This window comes from Lagenorhynchus albirostris, chromosome 17 (genome assembly GCF_949774975.1).
Source record: "Lagenorhynchus albirostris chromosome 17, mLagAlb1.1, whole genome shotgun sequence".
NCBI classification, from domain to species: Eukaryota; Metazoa; Chordata; class Mammalia; order Artiodactyla; family Delphinidae; genus Lagenorhynchus; species Lagenorhynchus albirostris.
This window is the reverse complement of record NC_083111.1, coordinates 32,123,764-32,146,533: the sequence shown is the minus strand read 5'-3', so window position 1 is coordinate 32,146,533 and position 22,770 is coordinate 32,123,764. Positions and strand designations below refer to the sequence as shown.

Here is a 22,770-nt window from a genome sequence, read left to right as displayed (position 1 = left end):
TTATTTTTTTCAGGCCCCTGTTCATATATCATCTCCACAAATAGACCCTTCCTGACCCTATCTATATTATCCACAACCTTTTCTCTTCATATATTCCATCACTTTTTATGCTCTTACCCTGCTGTTGAAGTAATATTATATTATATATTTGTTTATTTAAAATAAATCTAATCCACCTTCTAGAATATGAGTTCCATGAAGGTATGAAGGTATTTTTTTTTTTTTGGTAAAATAGCTTTATCCTCTGTCAAAACACAAACCAACACACTTTGGGGGGAGGGGAGGAGAAGGAGGCAACACAGTCTAGCCCCATGGCTCATTCAGAAGAGGACATGAGATTTAAAAGCCTCACCCCACTGCTTGCCCAGCTGAGAAAAAGTCATGATCCTAACACCCACTTATAAATATCTCTTGTTATATTAAAAAAAAAAAAATTTCCAGGGCCCACCTGGCTCTACTCCTGCACAGAAAGGGTTAACCTTCAAAATTCAATATCAGGGTCCTGGGATGGGGCTGGTAAGGAGAGGCAGATTGGGAAGAAGGAGGGTGCTGAAAAACAGAGAGGGACAAGCCAATGTGTAACTGGGGCCCTCCAAGACCTCCAAAACAGAGAAGGGGGAGGATGCCTGTCAGAGACAGAAACGAGTGCTGTCCCACCAGTTGTCTCACTCCTGTCCCCAGTGTCAAATGCTCTGGAGTGATCTGTCCTTTCAGACACCCCTGTGAGGTCCCAATATCAGGATCCATCCTTCCCCCTCAGTCCCAGCCCATTCAACTCACCACTGAGCTTTTAAGGTCCTAAGAGGGAGCAGCCCACCCACCCCCACCCCCCCGCCAAGTAAGAAACGTGAGGAAAGCTGGAGGTCCTTCCTGGGAGGAGGGTATTCCGGGGGTGAGCCACTTCTGGGGTCCCCCTTCAGTCCCTGACCAGGCGTTAAATGTGGTGCTGGGCCCCCCGCTCACTGGTGGAGACCTCGAAGACATAGGCGGTGCAGAGCAGCAGTTCCTGGGTGTCTCTGTTTGTCACCACCTGGAGGATGGTGAAGTTCTCCAGGACACTGTTCATCATATAGCGCTCAGGCAGCTGCCGCAGCTTGTGCAGAAAATTCACCAGGTACTCACACATGGGTGAGCACAGTAGGCGGTACACGAACCTCCCGTCCTCCAGCTGGGCACGCTCCGTCTCCACCTTCTCCACCACCTGCTTGCCAAAGGAGCAGACCTTGGAGGAACAGGTGAGGGTCATGTGCTCCAGGCTCTCGTACTGGCTGCTCACTCCATAGAAGCCACCACTGCTACCGCCGGCCCCCACCTCCTCGCCACTCAGGCCCCAATTCAGGTTCGCCCAGAACTTGACAAGGAAGAAGGCGTGGGGGGGGCCCACGATCATACAGCTCCCGCAGACCACCCTTTTTCTCAGGGAATTTGTCATAGATTTGCCGGACGTCCACACTCTCGAGGGGGGGCGCTCCGGGGCTGGGGCAGTGCTGGCTGATATGTACAAACAGGTGCCTCTGGTAAGAGTCAGCTGCATCCGGAGGTTCCACAAAGGCTGAGAACTCTACCAGCTGCAACCGAGCAGTACCCAGAGCCCGAGCCTGCCAGGCTGGGGGTGATGGGGCAGGTGGGGGCAAAGCAGGAGGTGAGAGGGCTTGGGGGGGCTCGTACCCTGGGAGGTCAGTAGATGGAGGAGTCAGTGACAAGGAGAACGGTGCCTGCGAGAATGGCTTCACATCTGGAACATTCCAGGGGGGCCCAGAACCCCCCGACCAAAACTGGAAAAGCTCTGGGGTCTGAGGACCGGCGGGACCAAGTTTGGCCTGCAGGGAAGGTGCTGAGATGAGCTGGGCTGAGGACATGGTGGCCATTGTCTGGAAAGCCTTGTCCTTGGAAACCTGGTCCACCTTCAGGGCCTTGAGCTTGGACTGGATTTCCCTCGATTTCCTTCGGGCCAAAACCTGGATATGACTAGAGACCTGTTTGCGAGTTCGAGTCTTCCCTGTTCTCAGCTTGATGTAGCGGGCAATCAGTTCATTCCGACCATACATCTTGCCTTCATCGGACAGGATGATTTTCCGCCGGCCACAGGGTGGGTAGATGGCCAGGGCCTCCTGGAAGCTCTGCTCGATGTCTGGACTCCAGACACCCTCTGCGTCTGGGCCCCCGTCTCCCCCCGCCCCCTCACTGCCGCCAGTGCCCTCCTCGCTTCCTTCCTCACTTCCTGTCCAGCCGCTGCCATCGTCCAGGGGGGCCCCAGCCCGGGGTTCCCCCATCTGGGCCTCCCGGCCTGGGGCTGGGGAGCCCGTATGAAGGTATTGTTGATTTTGCAGTTCATCACTGTATCTCTAGGGCCCAGGGTAATGCCTAGAGCAAAGTAGGTGCTCAATAAACATTTTTTTGAATAAATAAAATAATTAAGGTTATTCTGTAACAAAGTGAACAAAGTAGACTTAAAAACTTACATAGGCTCATATTCAACATAAACTTAGACAAAAATAAACATGATCCATTTATGTTTCACATGATATTTTGTTCTTGTCTACAAAAAACCCTTTGTCTAGTATGAAGATTAGGATTTCAAGATGGAAGTTACCCCTTTCCCTTCTGAGTTCCTTGTTGAGGAGGAAAAATACAAGAATTATTGATGTAACTTGGACCAAAGCATGAGTCATTAAAGACTTGAATGAGCATTCTAAAATCTCTAACCTAAGACTCTGAGAAAAACTACATTGGAGAATATGGCTTGGTTAAGAGGCTAAGGTGGAGTTCTCATACCTACAGCTCTGACTCTATGTGTTGAGACCCACATTCCTAGGTGTGCTTTTTGTTTTGTTATTTATTTATTTGGCTGTGCCGGGTCTTAGTTGCGGCACCTGGGATCTTCATTGCCGCATGTAGGATCTTTAGTTGCATCGTGTGGGATCTTTAGTTGTGGCATGCAGGCTCTTAGTTGCAGCATGCGGAATCTAGTTCTCTGACCAGGGATCAAACCCAGGCCTCCTGCATTGGGAGCGTGGAGTCTTAACCCCTGGACCACCAGGGAAGTCCCCCTAACTGTTTTTAAATGATGATTGTATTGGTAGAGCAAAGTTGATACACACACCTCACATACCCAATAACCAGCGTATTGAAGGAGACTGTCGGTTTCTGCCAAAGTAAGCCATGTCAATTTCAAACATTTCATTCTCTCTTCAAACATGTAACATACCCCAACTCCAAACTTACTTTCAGAAGATGACTTCACTTCCTAATTTATAAAGAAATAGAATCCATATGACAGAAACTCTCTCAAAATCTTTTACCAGATCTGTAACTTTCCCCATATCTATATACATTTTCTACACCTACTTCCTTCTTAAAGTAGACAAGGTGTTCCTTCTCAAGTAAATGACTCAGGTTGTGATTTGACTCTCTCTTCATTTGGTTTCCCAAAGAGACATACTTCACCATTTAACTGGTCTGTGTTTTATATAATATTTTCAGTCATTTCTGCTAGATCTTTCCCAAATTCAATATGTTCAATTCTATTCAATATTTTAAAAAATAAATAAACTATTTTACTCACATATTCCTTCTTACAAACTCCATTCCATCTTTTTTTTCCCCCTCCTTAACAGTCAAGCTCCTAAACAATTAATTTTATTCACTGTCTCTATTTCCTTCTCCTTATTCCTCCACATACTCTAATCTGGTTTAAACCCCTTTCCCTCCATCAAAGGAGATCTTGTTAAAGGAACTGAACCCTATAGACTTATGTCAGTCCTAAATATCAGAAAACTCACCACTGGTTTTCCTCTCTCTTCTGCTTACAGCAGCCATCTTTTATTTTTCTTCTATAATACCAGTTCTCTTGATTTTTCTCCATTCTGGATCTTTCTTCTTCATTTTCTTTTCAGGCTCATCTTTCTCTACCAAATCAATAAATATTGCAGCTTCTCAGGTCTCAGTCCTAGGCCATCATCTCATGCTCCAGTCTTTCTCCCATATGATTTCAGTCACCCTCATGATTTCAATTGTCCTGTTTAATGATAACTCCAAAATGTATACCTCTAGCACAGCTTTGTTCTCTAAGTTCCATATACCTATATCCAGCTGCTTATTCAACACCTCCACTGTGGTAAGATGCTTAACTAAACATGTTCAAAACCAAAGCCATAACATTTTTACCCCCAAAATCAAATCCACTACTACAGTTTTCTTTCAGTAAATCACCATAACTACTATTCAGCAAGCCAAATATCTAGCAGCGCATCTCAGTCTATCTCATTCCCCGTAGAAGTCTGGTCAATTTTACCTCCAAATTACTCTCAAATCTGTACTCATCTATTTCCACTGCTCTTACCCTAATTGAAGTCACCCACACACCTCTCACCCAGAAAACTGCAGAAACCTCTTAACTCATCTCCCCACATCCACTTTTGCCTCCTTTCAATTTGTTTTTCATGTTGCACCCAAGCGATCTTTTCAAAATAAAAACTTAACCATGTTTCTCATTACTAAAACCTGTTTTCAAAGACATCCTCTTATTCTTAGGGTAAAAATCAAAGTACTTAACATCCCCTCTACCTACTTCTCTAACTTCATCTTGTGCCTATAAGCCCCTTGCCGTTTATGTTTCAAAACCTCGGGCTTTCCACTTTTCAAGTGCACCATTATCCCTGTTGTTTCACAGATATCTCCTCCCACTTCACCTAGTCAGCTTCAACTCATCCTTTCTACCTTATATCACTTGTCCCTTCTCAGGAAAGCCTACTCTGGTACTAGCACCTTATATCAGGCATAGTATATGGTAAGCACTCAATAGATATTTGTTGCATAAATATATAAATAATACATAGACATACCAGATAACAGGAAACAAAACTATCTGCCAAACCTGAGGCAGAAATGAAAGAAAAAAAGCAAGGTGACATTTCCTGAAAACGCTTAGGTACAAGGATCCCACCATTAACACAGTAGTCCAATAAAAGTCAATCTCGGACCAATCACATACTGCTCTCTCAGAGAGGATTAAGTATGAGCTTGGAGCTAAATTTTTGCAGTTTCCTTCTTTTTTAGGATGAGATAAATTTTTGAGTGGAATGCACATTCTTCTCTTTAATAATAACCATTATGATGACAATGCTCATCTGTTAGGGTGTTCTTGCCTGAAAGTTACCCCCAAAACCCAACTAAAATAGTCTAAAATGTAGAAATAATTATTTCACAAAGCAAAAATTAGGGAATTTTCACAGTTAATATAGTGGTTTTGAAATATCATCGAGCCCTGGAATTGTTCTGTCTTTCATTTGGTCCTATTCAGGGAGTTAGCTTTTTGCCTCATGAGATGGCACCAGGAAAAACAAGACATATATATTTATACAATAATATTAAAGGTTGAAAAAAGAAAACTCTTGCTTTTTGCTCTTACTTAAGCAGCAAGAAAGAACTTTTCAAGAAATCCCTCCACCACTCAGCAGACAACCCCCTCAGGCTTACTGATCAAAATCATGTCACGAGTCCATTGCTGAACCAATCTCCAGAGAGAGAACAGGATCATTACAATTGGCTAGGACTAATAGAGCTTCACTCCTAGGGCTGGAGAAAGGTCCTGAAGCACATGGCCTGCTGTCAACTGAGCAAAATGAACACTCTCTTATCCAGGAAGGGGGAGATTGACAGCGAACTCTGCCTGCCCCCCCCTGTCATTTAGTGAGGAACCCCTATGGACCCGTTATTCTATTGCATTTAATGTGCATCTTTTATAATCCTAACAATAACCCAACAAGACTGGTATGATTTTTACAGATGAAGATATTGAGACTTAAATGTTGAGCTCTAGTACACTAGGTTATATAATTAATGATGTGGGCAAGATTTAAATGCAGGCCTGACTGACTTACAAATCTGTTGTAAGGAGCAGCACGATGATAATTACTCACATGTCTGCTGAAAGCATATTATCTACACATCGAGATTCCAATAATAAAATTCTACTTCCTGTTCACTAAAATATTCAATTTCAAATACTCCATGTTTACTATTCAATAATCAATGTCTCCTAAAGTTTCTGACACAAAGATAGGTGCTCATAAATATATGTTAAATTTTTATATTAGACATATAACACTAGGTTGTTTACTTTAAAACTTAGGCAAATTACTTAACCTCTCTGTGTCTTAGTGTCCTTATCTATAAAAAGGTTTAATAATAGTAGCTTCCAGTTCATAGGTTTATTGTGAAAAATAAAGGAGCCTGAGTACAGAGTAAGCGCTCAATATGCATTAACTAATATCATTCCCAATTCAAAACTGATGCCTAATCAGTATTAACAATATTAGGCAATAGAAAAAAACAAAACAAAATAAAACCAGGATTACCTCTTTTTTTTTTACTTTGATGACTTTTCAAATGTGTTCTTTGAGATATGTAACCAATTTTTATTTATAACAACCTTTTATAGGTTTAATATAATAGTGATATTTAAATGGCCCATAGTCTTTTTCCAGGTTTATTGAGATATTATTGACACATAGTGTAAGTAAATTTAAGATGTGAAATGTGATTTGATGCATGTATGTATGGCAAAATGATTACCACAATAACGTTAACACCTCTATCTCCTCACATAATTACCATTTTGTGTGTGCGTATGTATGTGTGTAGTGATAAAATTTAAGTTCTACTCTCTTAAGTTTCAAGTATATAATACAGTACTGTTAATTATAGTCACCATGTTGTAATTAGATCCCCAGAAATAACTGGAAGTTTGTACCATTCCACCAACATTTTTCCATTTCCACCCCACACCAAGCCCCTAGCAACCACTATTCTACCCCCTATTTATTTGTGATTTCTGCTTTTTATATTCTGCATATAAGTGATATCATACAGTATTTGTCTTTCTCTGTCTTATTTCAGTTCCCATAATACCCTCAAGGTCGATCCGTGATGTCACAAAAGGCAGGACTTCCTTCTTTTTGATGGCTGAATGATATTCACATTTTCTCTATCCTTTTAGATGACATGTAGGTAGTTTCCCTATCTTGGCTATTGTGAATAATGTTGCACTGAACATGGGGTTGAAGACATCTCTTCAAGATAGTATTTTCATTTCCTTCAGCTATATGCTCAGAAGTGGACTTGGTGGACTATATGGCAGGAGTCAGCCTGGTGCTGGGCAGCCAGCTCTGGGGCTCAGGGTAATGTCTGGCACTCACTTCACTCTTCTTCTCTGGATGGTATCTCTCTCCTTGCTGGCTGCTGGGGCTTGGGAGAGAGGTAACGTGAGTCGTGTGAATCTGTCTTTCCTACCATCTTCATTGTATCCTTTCATATTTCTGTGCTTCACCCAGGTGCTGTAATCCCTTGCCTGGAATTCTTGGCTCTTGTGAAGGTATTTTCTTGAGCAGATAGTTACTCAAACTGATGTTTCTGGCAGGGGAGAGGGGAACTTTGGAGGGATGGGGACAGGTAAATGAGTGGTAGAAATTCCTACCCCACCAGTTTTTAGCACACACTTTTAAATAGTCCTCGTTTTGAAAGCTGAGAACTAAGGTAGCAGCTAGAACACAAGCAACACAAGTCCTCTCCCTGGGATCTGACCTCCGAAGCCCAAGACTCAACTCCCAGCCCCTCCCGCCCTGGCAGGTGAGCAGACAAGCCTCAGGCTGGTGAGTGCTGGTCAGCACCGATTCTCTGTGTGGGAATCTCTCTGCTTCGCCCTCCGCACCCCTGTTGCTGAGTTGTCCTCTGTGGCTCCATGGCTTACCCCCCGCCACCCTTGTCTCCACCAGTGAAGGGGCTTCCTAGTGTGTGGAAACTTTTCCTCCTTAAAAGCTCCCTTCCAGAGGTGCAGGTCCTGTTGCTGTTCTTTTGTCTCTGTTTATTCTTTTTTCTTATGCCCTACCCATGTACATGGGGAGTTTCTTGCCTTTTGGGAAGTCTGAGGTCTTCTGCCAGTGTTCAGTAGGTGTTGTGTAGGAGTTGTTCCACATATAGATGTATTTCTGATGTATTTGTGGGAAGGTGATCTCCACGTCTTACTTATCTGCCATCTTGAAAGTCTCTCTCATATATACAGTTTTATTTATTTTCAATTACCTTTGAACTCAATAGGGGAATATGTTCATCTTCTCACTGAGCACTGCTCACATAGTTGCTTGATACAATAATGCTCAACAGTATTTAGTTGATTAAAAAAAATTACAAATACTGTGACCAGCTGCCCTTTTGATGTAGAGGACTGCACACTGTGCTGATCCTTTCGCTAGTTCCATGACTAGCTCTTTTCAAGTCATGTACAGGTAGTCATTTTCTCTTTCAGAGCGAGGATAACTGTTTAAGCTTTGCTTTTATCTTGAGAAAGAAGAGTTCACATTTCAAGAGGATGTCTTTACCTAACTTTGATTATTTATTTGGGTAAATTAATTCAAGATACACTACATTAGGTAAAGTTTCTGACATTTCAAAATATGTCATTGGTCCAGTGAATCAAGTCAGGGTCTCTGTGACAGGATGAGTACATATGATTGTAATATTATCTCAACTGTCCCTTACTCATCTGTATATGTATTTTTTGTCTCTATTATTTCAAAGCTCATTTCTCTATAATTTCTTATCAACTCCTGTCCCTAATTTGCTGACCTTTGCTGACGTTTTTGTTTTTCCCTCCCATCCATATTTGTCTATGATCTATCTTCTCTCTTCCATTGTCTTAGATTTCATGCATCATTAGATCCAGGGATTCAAACCTTGTCATCAGAAATTTGTCTTTTTTTTTTCACATCTGTTAGATTTCCCTCCATGTCAGATTGCTAAATTTAGCTCACATCAGCCCTCTCTTTTATGGACAGATCTGACATTAAAATGTTTTTCTATCACTTATTTTGAACACGAGCAATTATGTCCCACAAACTATTAACTCTGCTGCTGCTGCTCTTGCTAGTATATCTTTTATAAACAATTCATGAGCCACTTTTACCATTTATTATCTACTATGTGTTCGGTATTTTGTTATTATTTTATTTTTTTAAATTTAAACTATTATTGATTTTTCTTTACAACCCACAGGTGTTATTATCACTGCTTTGCAAATAACTGAATTGAGACTCTCCCAAATTCTCACAATTTTCACTAGTCAGGACTCTTTCTATTGCCAGTGAGAGAAATCCAACTCAAATTAGCTTAAACAATGTTTTTCTTTGTTTGTTTGTTTTTGCGGTACGTGGGCCTCTCACTGTTGTGGCCTCTCCCGTTGCGGAGCACAGGCTCCGGACGCGCAGGCTCAGCGGCCCATGGCTCACGGGCCCAGCTGCTCCGCAGCACGTGGTATCTTCCCGGACCGGGGCACGAACCCGTGTCCCCTGCATCGGCAGCCGGACTCTCAACCACTGTGCCACCAGGGAAGCCCTAAACAATGGTTTCGATTGTCGCACATTCTTGGAAAGTTGTGAGCATCATTAGATCCACGTATTCAAACCTTGTCATCAGAAATTTGTCCTTTTTTTCACATCTTTTATATTTCTCTCCATGTCGGATTTATTTTCCAGCATCTACTTCCATGCAATAACAAAAGGGGCTGCTGGTGGCTCCAAGCTTAGATTTTACTTGTAAGAGATCCCAGAGAGTACATGTACTGGATAGCTCCAGAAAAAGCCCTGGGAATTAGTCTGAATTGACTTAATTTGGACTCCATGCCAATCCATGAACAAACCATTGTGGCCAGGGTGATTGGGTTCTCTGAGTGACCCATCCTGTGTTTGTTGCTACCCTTGGAGCTGGAAGGTGAAGCAATTCTCCTGAGCCACTTAGACTATGATTAAGGATGGGAGCTTCTCCAGAATATGCTGGGAAGAAAGAAAGCACATGTCTACTGCAAAACTATAGACAGATGAGTCAGAATTTCAACCTAGGTTTGTGTGAATTAGAACATCAATGCGAAAATGTTGTTATCCATTCAGTCAACAAACATTTAGGCACTTTTCAAAGCTGTATAATGCAGTGATGAGCAAGAAAGATGATGTGCTTGCCCTAGACCAAGGCAGAAAATAAAATACTCAAAAGTAAAGGCATAATATAATTTCAGATAGCGGTAAGTTCTATAAAGAAAACAAAAACATATTAGGGAGTTAAAGAGTGACTGAGCTGAGTGAGTGAGTGGTTCACTTAGCTAGTGAGGTTGGGGAGATGACATTTGTGCAGGGATTGAATGAAGGGAAGTTGGGTGCTATACGAAGATCCCAAGGAAGAACATTCCTATAAGATAGCAGGGGCCTAGGGAGATGATTTATATGGCTTGAATTCTCTTTTCACTTAATTTCTCTCCTTCCTTCCTTCTTAGGTGTCATATATCTAGCATTCTATCCATTGCCTTTATAAGTAAATCTGGACTGGTTACTACATGGAGTCTTAATTTTTGTTCCTGGAAATAGTCACTGTAATGGTGATTAAATGAACAACATTGAATTTTGTAGTCATACTAGACTTCAGAGCTGTACTACCACCTCTATATCCATTGTTAACTCAATTCTTTTTTGTCAACCTGACAGCTGTTTTTTACTTTCAGTGCTTCTATTTTCCCCTGACACTTGTTTTGCTTGTCTCCTTGGCTGCTTGCCATTTGCTTAATTTTCTTATTTCTTCTCTCTCCTAAATCTTTTTCTGTTGCTTGGTCCAGACAGCTTAGATTTTGCACAAATTGGCTTGGTTGGTGTAGTCATTACTAACTATTTAGATAATATCCTTTCATTCTATGTAACACATCTACCAATCATTGCACATTCTGTGTACTTTTCAGGTCTTCTGTTCCTAACAATTTTGTTGTTACTCTCTTTTCTTCTCCTAGAAGTACTTACCCCCTACCTGATGGGCTGCCATTCTGAAAGCTTGAGGCTGCACGATAGCTGATCTATCAGAGTCATTATTCTATTTTGTTTTCTTCTTGCTGTTTGTAGCCTGCATCCACACTCAAGCATAATAACCAGGATCCTTGCTATTTGCCAAATCCTTTAAATTTAATCTTGGCATCATCCATGTTTTCTTCTTACTACTTTCAGCCTGATAGACCTAATTCAGACTCTCACAATCTCATACCTGAACTAATGTAGCAACTTTCACCTGGTCACCTCTAACTTTATCCTCCCTTGTCTATCATTTACATTTCTACCAATATTATTCCTAAAATACTACTTTTGTAGTATCATCCTTGTGATCAAAATCTTTCAAAATTGAATTGCCGAATAGATGAACTACCAACTCTTTAGCCTCACATTCAGCATAGTTCATAGTAGGCTATGAATCTACCTTTTCTGACACTAATCCTGCATCCTCTCTAGGATATCTGCTCTCTAGGCAAACTAATCCAGCACTGTCTCTGAATGTATATTGAACAGTCTTGACCTCACACTTCTGTTTGTAAACTTGACTCCTCCCCCTTACTTCCAAAAGTTTCCCTGTTTTTCTTTGCATCTGTAAGACAATCAATTTTTTTAAAAATCCACTTTATAATCCCTATCTATTTTGGAGTCCTCTGTAACAATCCAAGTTGGAAGTTATCATTTCTTCCCAACTTCCATTCATTAATATATGAAACTCTTCTATCTGATATTAGTTTTTCATATCTGAAGAATATCTCTGCCAATTTGCTTCATTTTTCACCATTCTTGCATTTCTTTCTGTCCTTCTTAGTGCCTGCCTAGTGTTCTCCTCAAAATATGAATACTGACATTTTTTCTTTTTATTATATCATTGTGATAATGTGGAAGACCAGGCAGGAGGGCTAAGCTTAGCTATAGATATCCATATCTATGTAGATGTCATCATATACATTCATCCATATCTCTATAAATATCTATGTAAAAAAGAAATTACTTCAAATGAATAAGAATGCCGATAGCTATGAAATCTGTCTTTTCAGGAACTTTCCTTGACTCTTTACTGATAACACTACATTTTGAGATGATAGAAAAGATCTCCAGCCCTGAGATTCTTTTCCATTTTAGTTCTAATAATGCTTGGATTTGTTGATCTTTACAGCCTACTTTTAACTATATTAAGATATTTACAGCTGGTGGTATGCTCTGATGATCACCATGATTAATTGTTGTTTTGCTTCATGATTTCTATATAATATTATATTTCTGTACTATTTGATTATTGTACCATGTATGTTTTCTAAAAAGCGTGTTATTGTTCAAATAAAAATTGTACTGTGGAATTAGGTATATCATGTTAATTCATTTTATGCTCAGTTTTTCCCACTTGGTTATATCCTGCTGGGAGTGTTGGGGCAAGGGTTGCAGAGGGAGAGCTTAGGTGTGCAGAGATCTTTTCCCTTACACATGACCTTCCCTTTTCTCAAATTTCACCTTTTCCCTTTTAAAATTGCATGTTATTTTTCATGTGTCAAAATATACGTACGTGATCCTAGGTTGAGCTCTGGCCTTTGGAGTCTGAATGTCATGGGATTAATATTTCCAACTGCCAGTTACTAGCTGTTCCATCTTGGGAAAGTAGCTTGATATCTCTGTGCCTATGTTTCCTTGTTTGCAATATGGAGGTTTAGGACTTCAGGATTTTAATTGTGAGCATTAAGCAAGAAAATTTTTGTAAAGCAATTAGCATGGCCTGGTCACAGAAAAAATTCAATAAACTTTAGCCAATAATGTTAACTTACTCCTGACCTAGACAACTTTAGGTAAATTATTGTATTTGTTTCACCAAAATGAAAACCAAAGAAGAAGTCTTAAAATTACTGATATTTACAATATGAGGAAGATGTCAAATTTCCATTCCAGAGCACTACGGAAATAGAGGAGTTGCTTACAGCTAATTTAAGTACAAGTTTCTTAGACTAATGAAGCTAATTTAAAGCTAATTTAAGTACAAGTTTCCTGAAGCTAATTTAAGTACAAGTTTCTTAGACTCTGTGAAACGGGCCTAGCGTTCTCTTAGGGTTCTTTCTAGTCCTTAAAAAAGAGAAAAAAAATTAGAATTAAAAAATTATTAAAGTGAGCATAAATGAGTACATAAGCTATCTTTAATACTATTCAAAATATACATTTTAATATAATTTTTTTAACACCTTAGAGTAAACATTCTACTACTTTAATACTACATTTCAAATGTACAAGGCTTACCAAGCTTGAGGCAGGAGATAGATGGATTCCAGGTTAGACATTTACAACGGGCCTTCTTTTTATATTTCATGGGGCAGGAAAAAGTGGGCTTCAGGCTGGACACTTACAACTAGCCCCCTGTTCGCATTTCCTGAGACAGGAGAGAGGTGGGCTTCAGGTTAGGCATTTAAATCAGCCTCCTGTTTACTCTCTGAAATGGAAGCAATGACAGAGATGGGGTAAATAGCCAAGCTTTGTCTCTTGTGGATGTTTTAAGATAACAGTCATGGCAAGAACAAAGAGGGGCAAAACTTTGTTTGAATAAAGGATCAAGGCATCTCCGCCCACCCCCTGCCCCCTTCTGGGGGCACCGGAGACACTATGCATGTGCAAAACGGCTCCTTGAGGGTCAAAAGTCAGGGGACAACACCAGACCATAATGAGTCTTGCTTCTCCCAGATGCCTTCATAGTGGGATCCATCTTTTTTTTTTTAACATCTTTTTTGGAATATAATTGCTTTACAATGGTGTGTTAGTTTCTGCTTTATAACAAAGTGAATCAGTTATACATATACATATGTTCCCATATCTCTTCCCTCTTCTGTCTCCCTCCCTCCCTCCCACCCTCCCTATCCATATTGACTGAGAGGTGTGTGCGCACCTATAAGGAGGGTCCTGAGACTAATTAGCCAGGAGGGTCAAAGCAAGATGATTGGCGATAAGGGAAACAAAGACCCGGAAAACTGCCCCCCTTATAAAGGATTTAAACTTCCCAACAGCGCGACTCTCTGAGTTCTCCCATGCGTCTTTCTGCATGTACTTTGCTTTTCCAATAAACTTTACTTTTCTCTTTATCCTCTGCCTCCTCGCCTGAATTCATTCCTGACAAGGCAAGAACTAGGGACCCAGGCGCTAACAGCTGGTATCTGTGGTCTAGCAGTTAGGACTCCCGGCCTGGGAACTAAGATCTTGCTTCCAGCTACTGCTTGCTGCTGCTTGCTGCAGGCTGCCGCTTACTGCTGTGTGCGTCCGAAATCAAGCTGACAAAATGTCTAAAGTTTTCTAAGCTTAGTATTAAAAGTACTGGAATTATTCCTTAAAATGCCTTATATGTGCATATGTAATATGAATATATATATATATGTGTGTGTGTGTATGTAGAGAGATCTGGTAATGATAATTTTATTGCTAATTACTTAATAGTATTTGATAATATTTCATGCATACATATTTCAAAGGTGTATAAATTGTATACATTTTTTTTAACCTTCCTAAATACTATAACTCATAAGCCATTAAAATAAAAATCATAGTAAGAGACTTTTTAATTATAACTTAAACATATTGTTATTTTCCCAATATTTCTTTCTGAAAACAAAGTATTGGCAATAACAGTAGGTGTCGCTATAGCAAAAGAAACCAGCCATTTAGAATGACAAAATTTTTTTGTTTTCCTCTAGGAAACATTACAACATTCTTAGAGAAATTGTATAAGTTCCATCTTCTTAATATTCAATGTCTAAAAAAAATGAATCATCTGATTACATATTTTCTCACAAAAAAGTTTATCAATTACTTAAATAATATATCTATTTATAAAATGAAAATAAAAATACCCACCTTGTAAAATTGATGGTGAACATGAAATAAGGTAATATATGTATTCATTCATTTGTTTATTAAACACGTTTAGTTGAGCACCTACTGTGCACTAAGCATGATAGTTACAAGACAGACAATGTCTTTGCCCTGTTGGTGCTTGCAGTCTAGCAGATTTATACAGATTTCTACACATTGTGAAATTTAAATTATTATTCATGAGTAAGAAGTGTAAATATTATTGAGTCCTTATGCTTAACAGATTGTGATGAAGCTATTTTAATCTTCTCTTTAGGAGAAATAATAGTACGTATTATCAGCTATTTCCTACCTCGCATCTATTTACTTTTCTGGTAATAGCTCCCTGATAATTCTCCAGGATATCATTCCCTTTCGCTTTCAGCTCATGTAGTTTGAATGACATTGATTCCTCTCCAGCCTCCAAAGGCAAGCCTGAGACTCAGATCTGGTCAATGAAGGTTTTATATCCTTGTGTCTACAGTGTCATCTCATACTAGACCCTCCATGATCCATCTCCTGCTTTTCACTTGGATCTAATCTCGTCACCACCTGCTTCACACTCCACCTGTACACACCTTGGTGTTTTTTGTCTCTGAATTTTTGCATATATTGATCTCTTTTCTTAGATGTCTCTTCTGCCTCTTCCTTTGTCAATTCTATCCATCCTTGAACACCTAGCTAGGCAGCTCTCCTCTAAAAGTCTTTCCTTGACCCCAGTTGGGTAAAGTGCCCCGTCTGAAAGCTTTCTCAATCTCTAGGCAGTTCTCTATATGAAATTAATTATGCATTGTTTTCATAGCATTCTATTTGTCTCTATTCTTCACTTAGATAGTATACTTTTGGATGTCTAATTTGACTCCTCTATGAGTTTCTAGCACCTCAACTGATGGCTGGGATCCTCTGCTTGATATAGGCTTTGTTGACTGAAAGCAGTTAAGACGACTGTGGCATAAGCCTGTCTTTCTGTAACAGGCCTCTGTTGAATCGCATAGTCCTGAAGAAGAGTAGTTCGAATGGCTCTGTGCTGAGTCATTCCAATGCCCCACACTTTGTGTCTCTGAGAGGAGAATTGTATTCATTGGTTTCCTCAAGTTCACCTTAGAAAATGATACTCAGACTTCATTCAATGAGTATTTATTGAGCTATGAAGCGCCCTCAGATCATGCAAGCTCGCTGTGTTCTTTTTTCTCCTCTAAACTCCTACAGCATTTATAGCCTAAGCTATTAGTTTGGCAATTAATTATATACTATCTTGTGGCATTCCATTTTTATGATGTATTTTTATGTCGTGTTTAGTCTATTACTTAATATTTTACATGCTTACATATAAGTAGGGACATTTATTCATTAACATATTTATTATTTATTCATTATGTTTTTTGAGAATTTATTATAATTCATACCATTTTGTTTTGCATAGCATATCTGTTGGAGTTCTGTTTATGCTAATAGAAACTGGTGAATTTAAAGACAAAAACAACTTACTGGAAGGCTATCAGGGAATGCATTGTATAGAAGGGTAGAATGGTGAACCAGGCTTGGAACAGAAGAGGAGCAACCCCAGAAGTTGTCAGTGGCAAGAGATTACAGAAGAGTGCTGCACAGGAATCTTTGCTGATAAGAATGAACTCCCATCCACTCTCACCTTGATCAGGACTCAGCGCTTTGGGATAAATGGCCAAATTCAGGCCATGGGATCACACCCTAGCTGTCCTAGAATCATGAGCAGGAGGAACTGAAGAAAAGAGCTTCCAGGGATTCCTTGGGCTTCTAGCAGCTATCAGGATTTATCAAGGCAGTTGGGGAACTCTCAGGAAAAGAATGCATCTTGGGTAGTTAAAAAAATGATAAGTACTAGCACTGATAATTAGTTGTTCACACAAACTTGCTATCAAATCTCAGCATTGACAGTGACTAACTCTGTGGTCTTACATGTTTCTTCATCTCTATAGGTGCCCATTTTTCTCCTCTATAAAATGAGGATACTAATATTTATTTTTACGTGGTGGTTTTAAGGATTAAATTAATGTGTCATATGAAAGATATCTATTATAGTGTCTGTGACATAGTAGGTGCTCAATAAATGATAGCTATTATCGACTTATATATGTGCTTATATTATGAGGTTACTCTATAAAGATGAGGCAAAGAAGTAGCAATTATCTCTGCCCTTGAACAGTTTGTAGTTTAATCTGAGAGGAAAACACACAGGCAATTTAACCCTCACAACTACCTTTTGCATTAGGCAGAGGCATTTATCATTCCTATTTTTCATATGAACAATCAGTGACTCAGAGAAGTTTAGCAACTTGACAATGGTCACATAGTTCTTAAGTAGCAGAGCTGAGGCTGTGGCCAAGTTTTCCTGAATCCAATGCCTTTTACATTTGGAAAAATAAGTATAGCTTAGTGAAGGATAGAGTTACTCAATTCAATTCCTATAAGAAAATTTTAGTGAATACCTACTATGACAGTCTGATACACTAGATACTGTGGGGGGATATATAGTTAATACATAGTCCCTGGTCTCAAGAAGCTTACAATCTAAGGAGAAAAATAGATAGGTATACAACTTAGAGAAGTTCAACATAATATATAATACAACTTGCGTTTTTCATTTACTTACTTTAATAAACATTTATTGAATGTGTCATGCTCTGTATTAAGTATGGAGTTTTCAGTGGTAAACAAAAAAATAAGCAACCTGTCTTCAAAGGCCTTACATTTTGTTGGAAGGAAACCAGAAACACAAAGTATATATACATACATATATATAGCTAAAACAGATAATTTTAGCTATAGATAGCAATGCATGTTAGAAAGAAAATGTAGAGTTTTGTGATACCTAGTTGGTGTTGGTTACTTTCCTGAAGGCTTTCTGAAGGCCTGAAGAAGTCAGTCATGTTAAGATATTTGGAAAAAGTATTCCAGGCGGAGGGAATGGCAAGTGCAAAGGCAACGAGGTGGGGATGAACTTGGAGTTTTAAAGAATAAAAATGAGGCTGTGTGGCAGGGACATAGAGAGATGGGGAAACAAAGCAGGGTAACATGAAATCTGGACACACAGGTAGGAGCCAAAAATGCAAAGCCTTATACATTGTGGTTAGAAGTGTCTAATTAATTACTTTGAGTTTAGTGGAAGCCCGTAAAAATTTAAGTGGGGAAGTGATACTCTTTGACTTAAAAAAATATTACACTGGCTGCTGTGATGAACTATAGTGTTTGTTCACCTGGGCACTAAGGAGAGAAAGAGGGATATTACTTTGAAAAAGTCAGGGAAAGCATTGAGAAGGAGGGGGTGTGCTGAACATTGAGATAGGCTGGTTAGGTATTCCAAGAAAAGAGATTACCTTCATCAAAGGAAGAAAGTTTAGGAAGTGTGAAGCATGTTTGGGCCAAAGTGAGTTTTCCAGTGTGGCTGACATGTGGGGAGGATGGAATGAGATGGGACCAGAGAGGAGGGTGGGTGCTAGGCTATGTCTTGACTACATTCTGTAGGCAGCTGGAAACTATTCTGTATTTTAGAAAGATAATTCTGGAGACTGTGTGAAGTTTATTAGAGGAGTCAAGAAGACCACTGATGAGGTTTCTACAATAGGTCATCTGAGAGATAGCAAGGGCCAAGCATGAAAATGGAAAGGAGGAGACAAGTAAGAGCTATTGACTCAAAGACACAGCACTTGATGATAAACTGAGTTAAAGTAATAAAGAGGAGGGGGAATCTGAAGACATCAGCAAAGCAAGTTGAGGATGCCCTTTTCTGTGAGAGGAAGGTTGGAGGATAGGGTAGAGATTTCAGTTGTGAACAAGTTGAGTGTAAGGTTTTGGCAGGACTTCCACATGACTGCTTGAGAGACAGCTGGAAAAGCAGGGCTGGAACTCAGGAAACTTGGCCTTTGAGAGCACACCTATTCCAACTAATTTCTTATAATCTGTGAAAAATTTTGTGAATTTTTAGATATTTGCTATTTTCAAGATGACAGAAGTTTCACAAGTTTTTGTCAGAACCAACTGGAAGTTTTTACCAAAGGAAAAGGTTTGTTTCTTCAAAAAAACCCAGAACATTCAGTAAAGAGAAAGCTGGTTGATGATTTCTACTTTCTTTTCTTATTTTGAAGCCTGAGTTATCAGACTTGTGTAGACCTGAGGATTAACATTACAGAATATTATAACAGGCTCAGTGTTAAAAGGAAAAAGATCTTGTTAAAATACCTACAATTGATATGAAGAGATGGACTACCTCTTGTGTTCCTAAAGAAAGTAATAGGAGAGAGTAAGAGAAACCAAGTTTTTTCTTAGAATTTATGTTTGGTTATTTTGATAGTTGTAGCAAAGAGTTAGACACAAAAGACTAGGTCTGGGGACGATATAAATGGTTAAATGAGAAAAAAAAGATGTTAATTAGAGAGAAAGGGACTCTTTATGAGCATTTAAAAGTTGAGTTTTAAATAAACAGCTCTCTGTAGTGCTAAGTTGAACAAACCAGAAAGAAAAATGGAAAGTTTATGTCTAGTACTAATTATAGCTCGAGTGAGAAACTTTTTCTCTCTGTTTTTTCTTTTCACTTGTATAATTATATCTTTCTCAATAATTACATTTTCTTCTCACGTACCAGGCAGTACCTTCTTTGCTGATACCAATTTGAAGGTAGGGAGACAAGGGCATGGAGATACCAAATTCACCAACAAAAGTCATTTTTAATTGCTATCTCCAGAGTTTCAGGACTGCATCATCGCTTAATGACTCAGCCTTGTCATTGGTACTGATTCACAGAGATCCTAATACATGAGAGTTAGTGTCACAGACTGATGGGCAGACCAATCCACGTGAAGCCAGGGAAGAGAAATGAGGCTGCCATCATTGAATTCACAGCTGATCTTAACAATCCAGGATAGGAAAGGGCAAACTATTCTGAGGGAAAGCAGTTAATTTTGCAGTGTGTTTGTTGCTGCTGTTATTGTAATGACTATTGCCTTCCTGTTTTATATTTATTTACCCAAATTTATTTAGATGAAGGACTCAGAGATATAGAGACATACATACTTTTTGCAAAAACCACCATAATGTAGTAGAGGTACTCCAGGATATGGGGATCTTGTTAGCTGGTTACTTGTGCAGCTTGCCTGACCTCTGATAATTATGTCCTTATCTACCCTTATACAGCCTCTGAATTTTAGACTCTGTGTCAGGCATATTTACTGTTTATAGCAAGCTCAGGAGAAAAGTACCCTTGCCATTGTTTTTATAGGTGAAAAAACTGTAAATTTTCCAAGGACACATTTCTAGTAAGTAATGAATTTGAAATATTTATCATGTATATCTCTCCTCAAAGCCAGTGCTCCTAAAATGCGTCTCATCTGTAAAATATGGCTGATAATAACACCTGTCTTACAGGGTTGTTTTACAGATTAAATAATAGAACTGTGAAATGTCTAATACCTTAGTTTGCATTAGGCAATCAATAAACAGTTGATATATTACTAAAAATTATGAAGAAAAATCTTCACTAAAGTATCCATAGCAATGAAGTCCTTGTTGGAACATAACCCTTTGATTCTTCAGTGTGAATTAGCCTGATGTTACCAGCACTGAAAGCAGATGGTAAGGAACACAATCCAAAGGAATGAATCTTTAGTAGTAAAATGTCAGATACTGTAACATCTGGATGGAAAACATAATTTTGTGCACTTCGAAATCATCCTGGTAACTCCCAGATCATTCCATGTTGACCTCAGCATACTTTTCCTTTAAGCATCATTTGCCCCAGTAAAAATGAAACTATCAGTTTCAAAAGTAAATAGAGTCTGTACTGATCTGTTAGAGGCTGAAGTTCCAGAATAAGTTTGGGAAGCCATAATTTAGGGTAACAAAATATAGTAACTGATAGATCTGGCAAATGTTGTGTAAATAAATGCAAGAAATCTGAGTAAAAATAGGAAAAATGGAGGTTTTAGTTTTAGAAGCCATAGTTTTACTTGGAATAACAGCTATTGGGCAAGTATTGTTCTAGAAAAGTTCTGGTCAAAATAAAGCAGAGTTGAAAAGAATGTGGTCTGTACACATGTATCATTTGTGTTTAGACACTTATGAGGTCAACAAAGCAGAAGTGAAGAGTATATTGCTTCTAACGATGAGAGACATCCAGAGTGAGCTTTGTTTAATGAAGACTGACCATAATGGATTATGACCTCCATGAGACTAGGGAGAATATCTTGTTCATTCTCTTATAACCAGAACCTAGCTCAGTCCTTTTGCAGCGAGAGTACCTGTAAACTTTTGTTGAAAGTATGAGTGAAAAATAATGAACTTGCCTATCAGGAGGAGAGAATGAACAAGGTCAGTTTATCAAGACAAAAGCTCAGCTGAATCAATCTTGTCTTGATGGGTTGTACCCTTAGAATTGCTAATGAGGAACCTGACCCAGCTCAGCTGTCTGATAAAAGACAACATATCAGTTTACAGATTGTCAAGCAGGCTGTATCCCCTGCAGACATTCCTTAGTATATCCACACCTTCCCCAGTACCCTAGGGACATCCCCTAATGCAGAAGCAAGTGAAAACAACCAGGACAGATGCCCTTTTTGTTTGTTTGTGTGTCTGGTGAACAGTGGGGGATCTTAAGGCAGATGGGTATCTTGGAGAGACAGAAGCAATCACTGCCGTCATTCAATTCAAAATCCTAAGGGAAGGTGGATAGACAAGAGAAAGTTAAGAAAAGCAGCCATATTTTTCCAGGTTCACAGAACAACTACGAAGAAATTGACTGTGTTGAAGTTCGAGAGACAAGAGTTTAGGAAAGCTGATTGTTGTATGAAAATATCATCTCTTAGGACTAGAAAACAGAGATTCCAGAGTACAGAATGTCAAAAAGAATAACAAGGCCAAGTGGCTTATTCCATTCTCATAACAGCTCTACTATATAGGAAATTTTATTATCCTCATGTATAGGTGTTGTGATTGAGGTTCAGAGAGGCTTAAAATGTGTCCACAGGGTCAAGTAATTAGAAGTGTCTGGACCCCACTGGTACTCTTCATTATTTAATAGTACCAACCTCAAAGGTTGTTGCAAGGTTTAAAATATTAAAAAATGTTAGAGAAAAGGGCAACAATCACTAGTTTTTAGTCCTTCACAGTAAACAGTAGCCCAATGGTTACTCAGGTTAACTTTGTGTGCTTGTTGGATAAATTTTTCTGAGTATCTAACACTCATTGAATGAGACATATATGATATAATGTGTGTGTAAGAGTAGGGAACTGACTTTTTAAGCACCAACTCTATGCCTGATGCTGGGAAAGGTACTTTATTTATGGGATCTAATTTAATATATTTAACCTTGTGAGGTATTATTATCCTTACTTTAGAAATAATAAAACTGAGGATGGGAAAAGTTAAATGGTCTCACAGCTAGTACATGGTGAGACGAGGATCAGAACCCAGCTGTAAAGCCAGTCTTTGTCTATATCATATAGCCTATTTTATAAATCATATGCAGCTATAAAAATGTAAGGTGTCAGTCAGGGTTCAGGGCATAGAACAGAAACCACTCTAGGTATTTTTAGCAGGTAGGGATTTTGGAACTTACAGATCCATTGGAAAGTCCTAAGGAGCAGTTCTAGAATGAGCCTCTTAGATGAGTTCCAGAACTACACAGAAATGACCTACTAGGAAAGCTAGTGCTTTGGGGCCACTATTAGAGATATGTCAGAGGAAGAACTACTATCTCTGCTTCCTTAACAGTCTGAGGTATCTGGTAAGTGGATAACCAAAATTGTTATGCAGGGAAGTTAAATTGGGTATCCATTGCTTTGGGATAATTAGGAAGCTGAAGAATGAATAATGCAAAGTTTCTGTAGGGAAGCGTCATGTTCCATGACCATAAGAGCCAGCAGCAACAGCCAAGAGCCCCAGGAAGATAGTCTCTGCCTCAGTTCTATTTTCCATATATTAATTGAGCATATTTACATGGTGAAACTTGACTTGCGTATAGAAGCCATAGTTGCAAGGGAGTCTGGGAAATGTACATTTTAGTTTTCCAGCTTCTCAATTAGAAAG

General features: G+C 39.2%; 1 protein-coding gene across 1 annotated transcript; it reads right to left on the bottom strand.

Annotated features, from left to right (window-relative positions):
- Positions 1-370: 370 nt before the first annotated feature.
- LOC132507805 (transcriptional enhancer factor TEF-4-like) lies at positions 371-2,293 on the bottom strand. The gene is given in 2 exon segments (XM_060127447.1): positions 371-1,381; positions 1,383-2,293. Coding segments are annotated over 2 exon segments (1,338 nt in total). The 5' UTR covers positions 2,274-2,293; the 3' UTR covers positions 371-934.
- Positions 2,294-22,770: the final 20,477 nt, after the last annotated feature.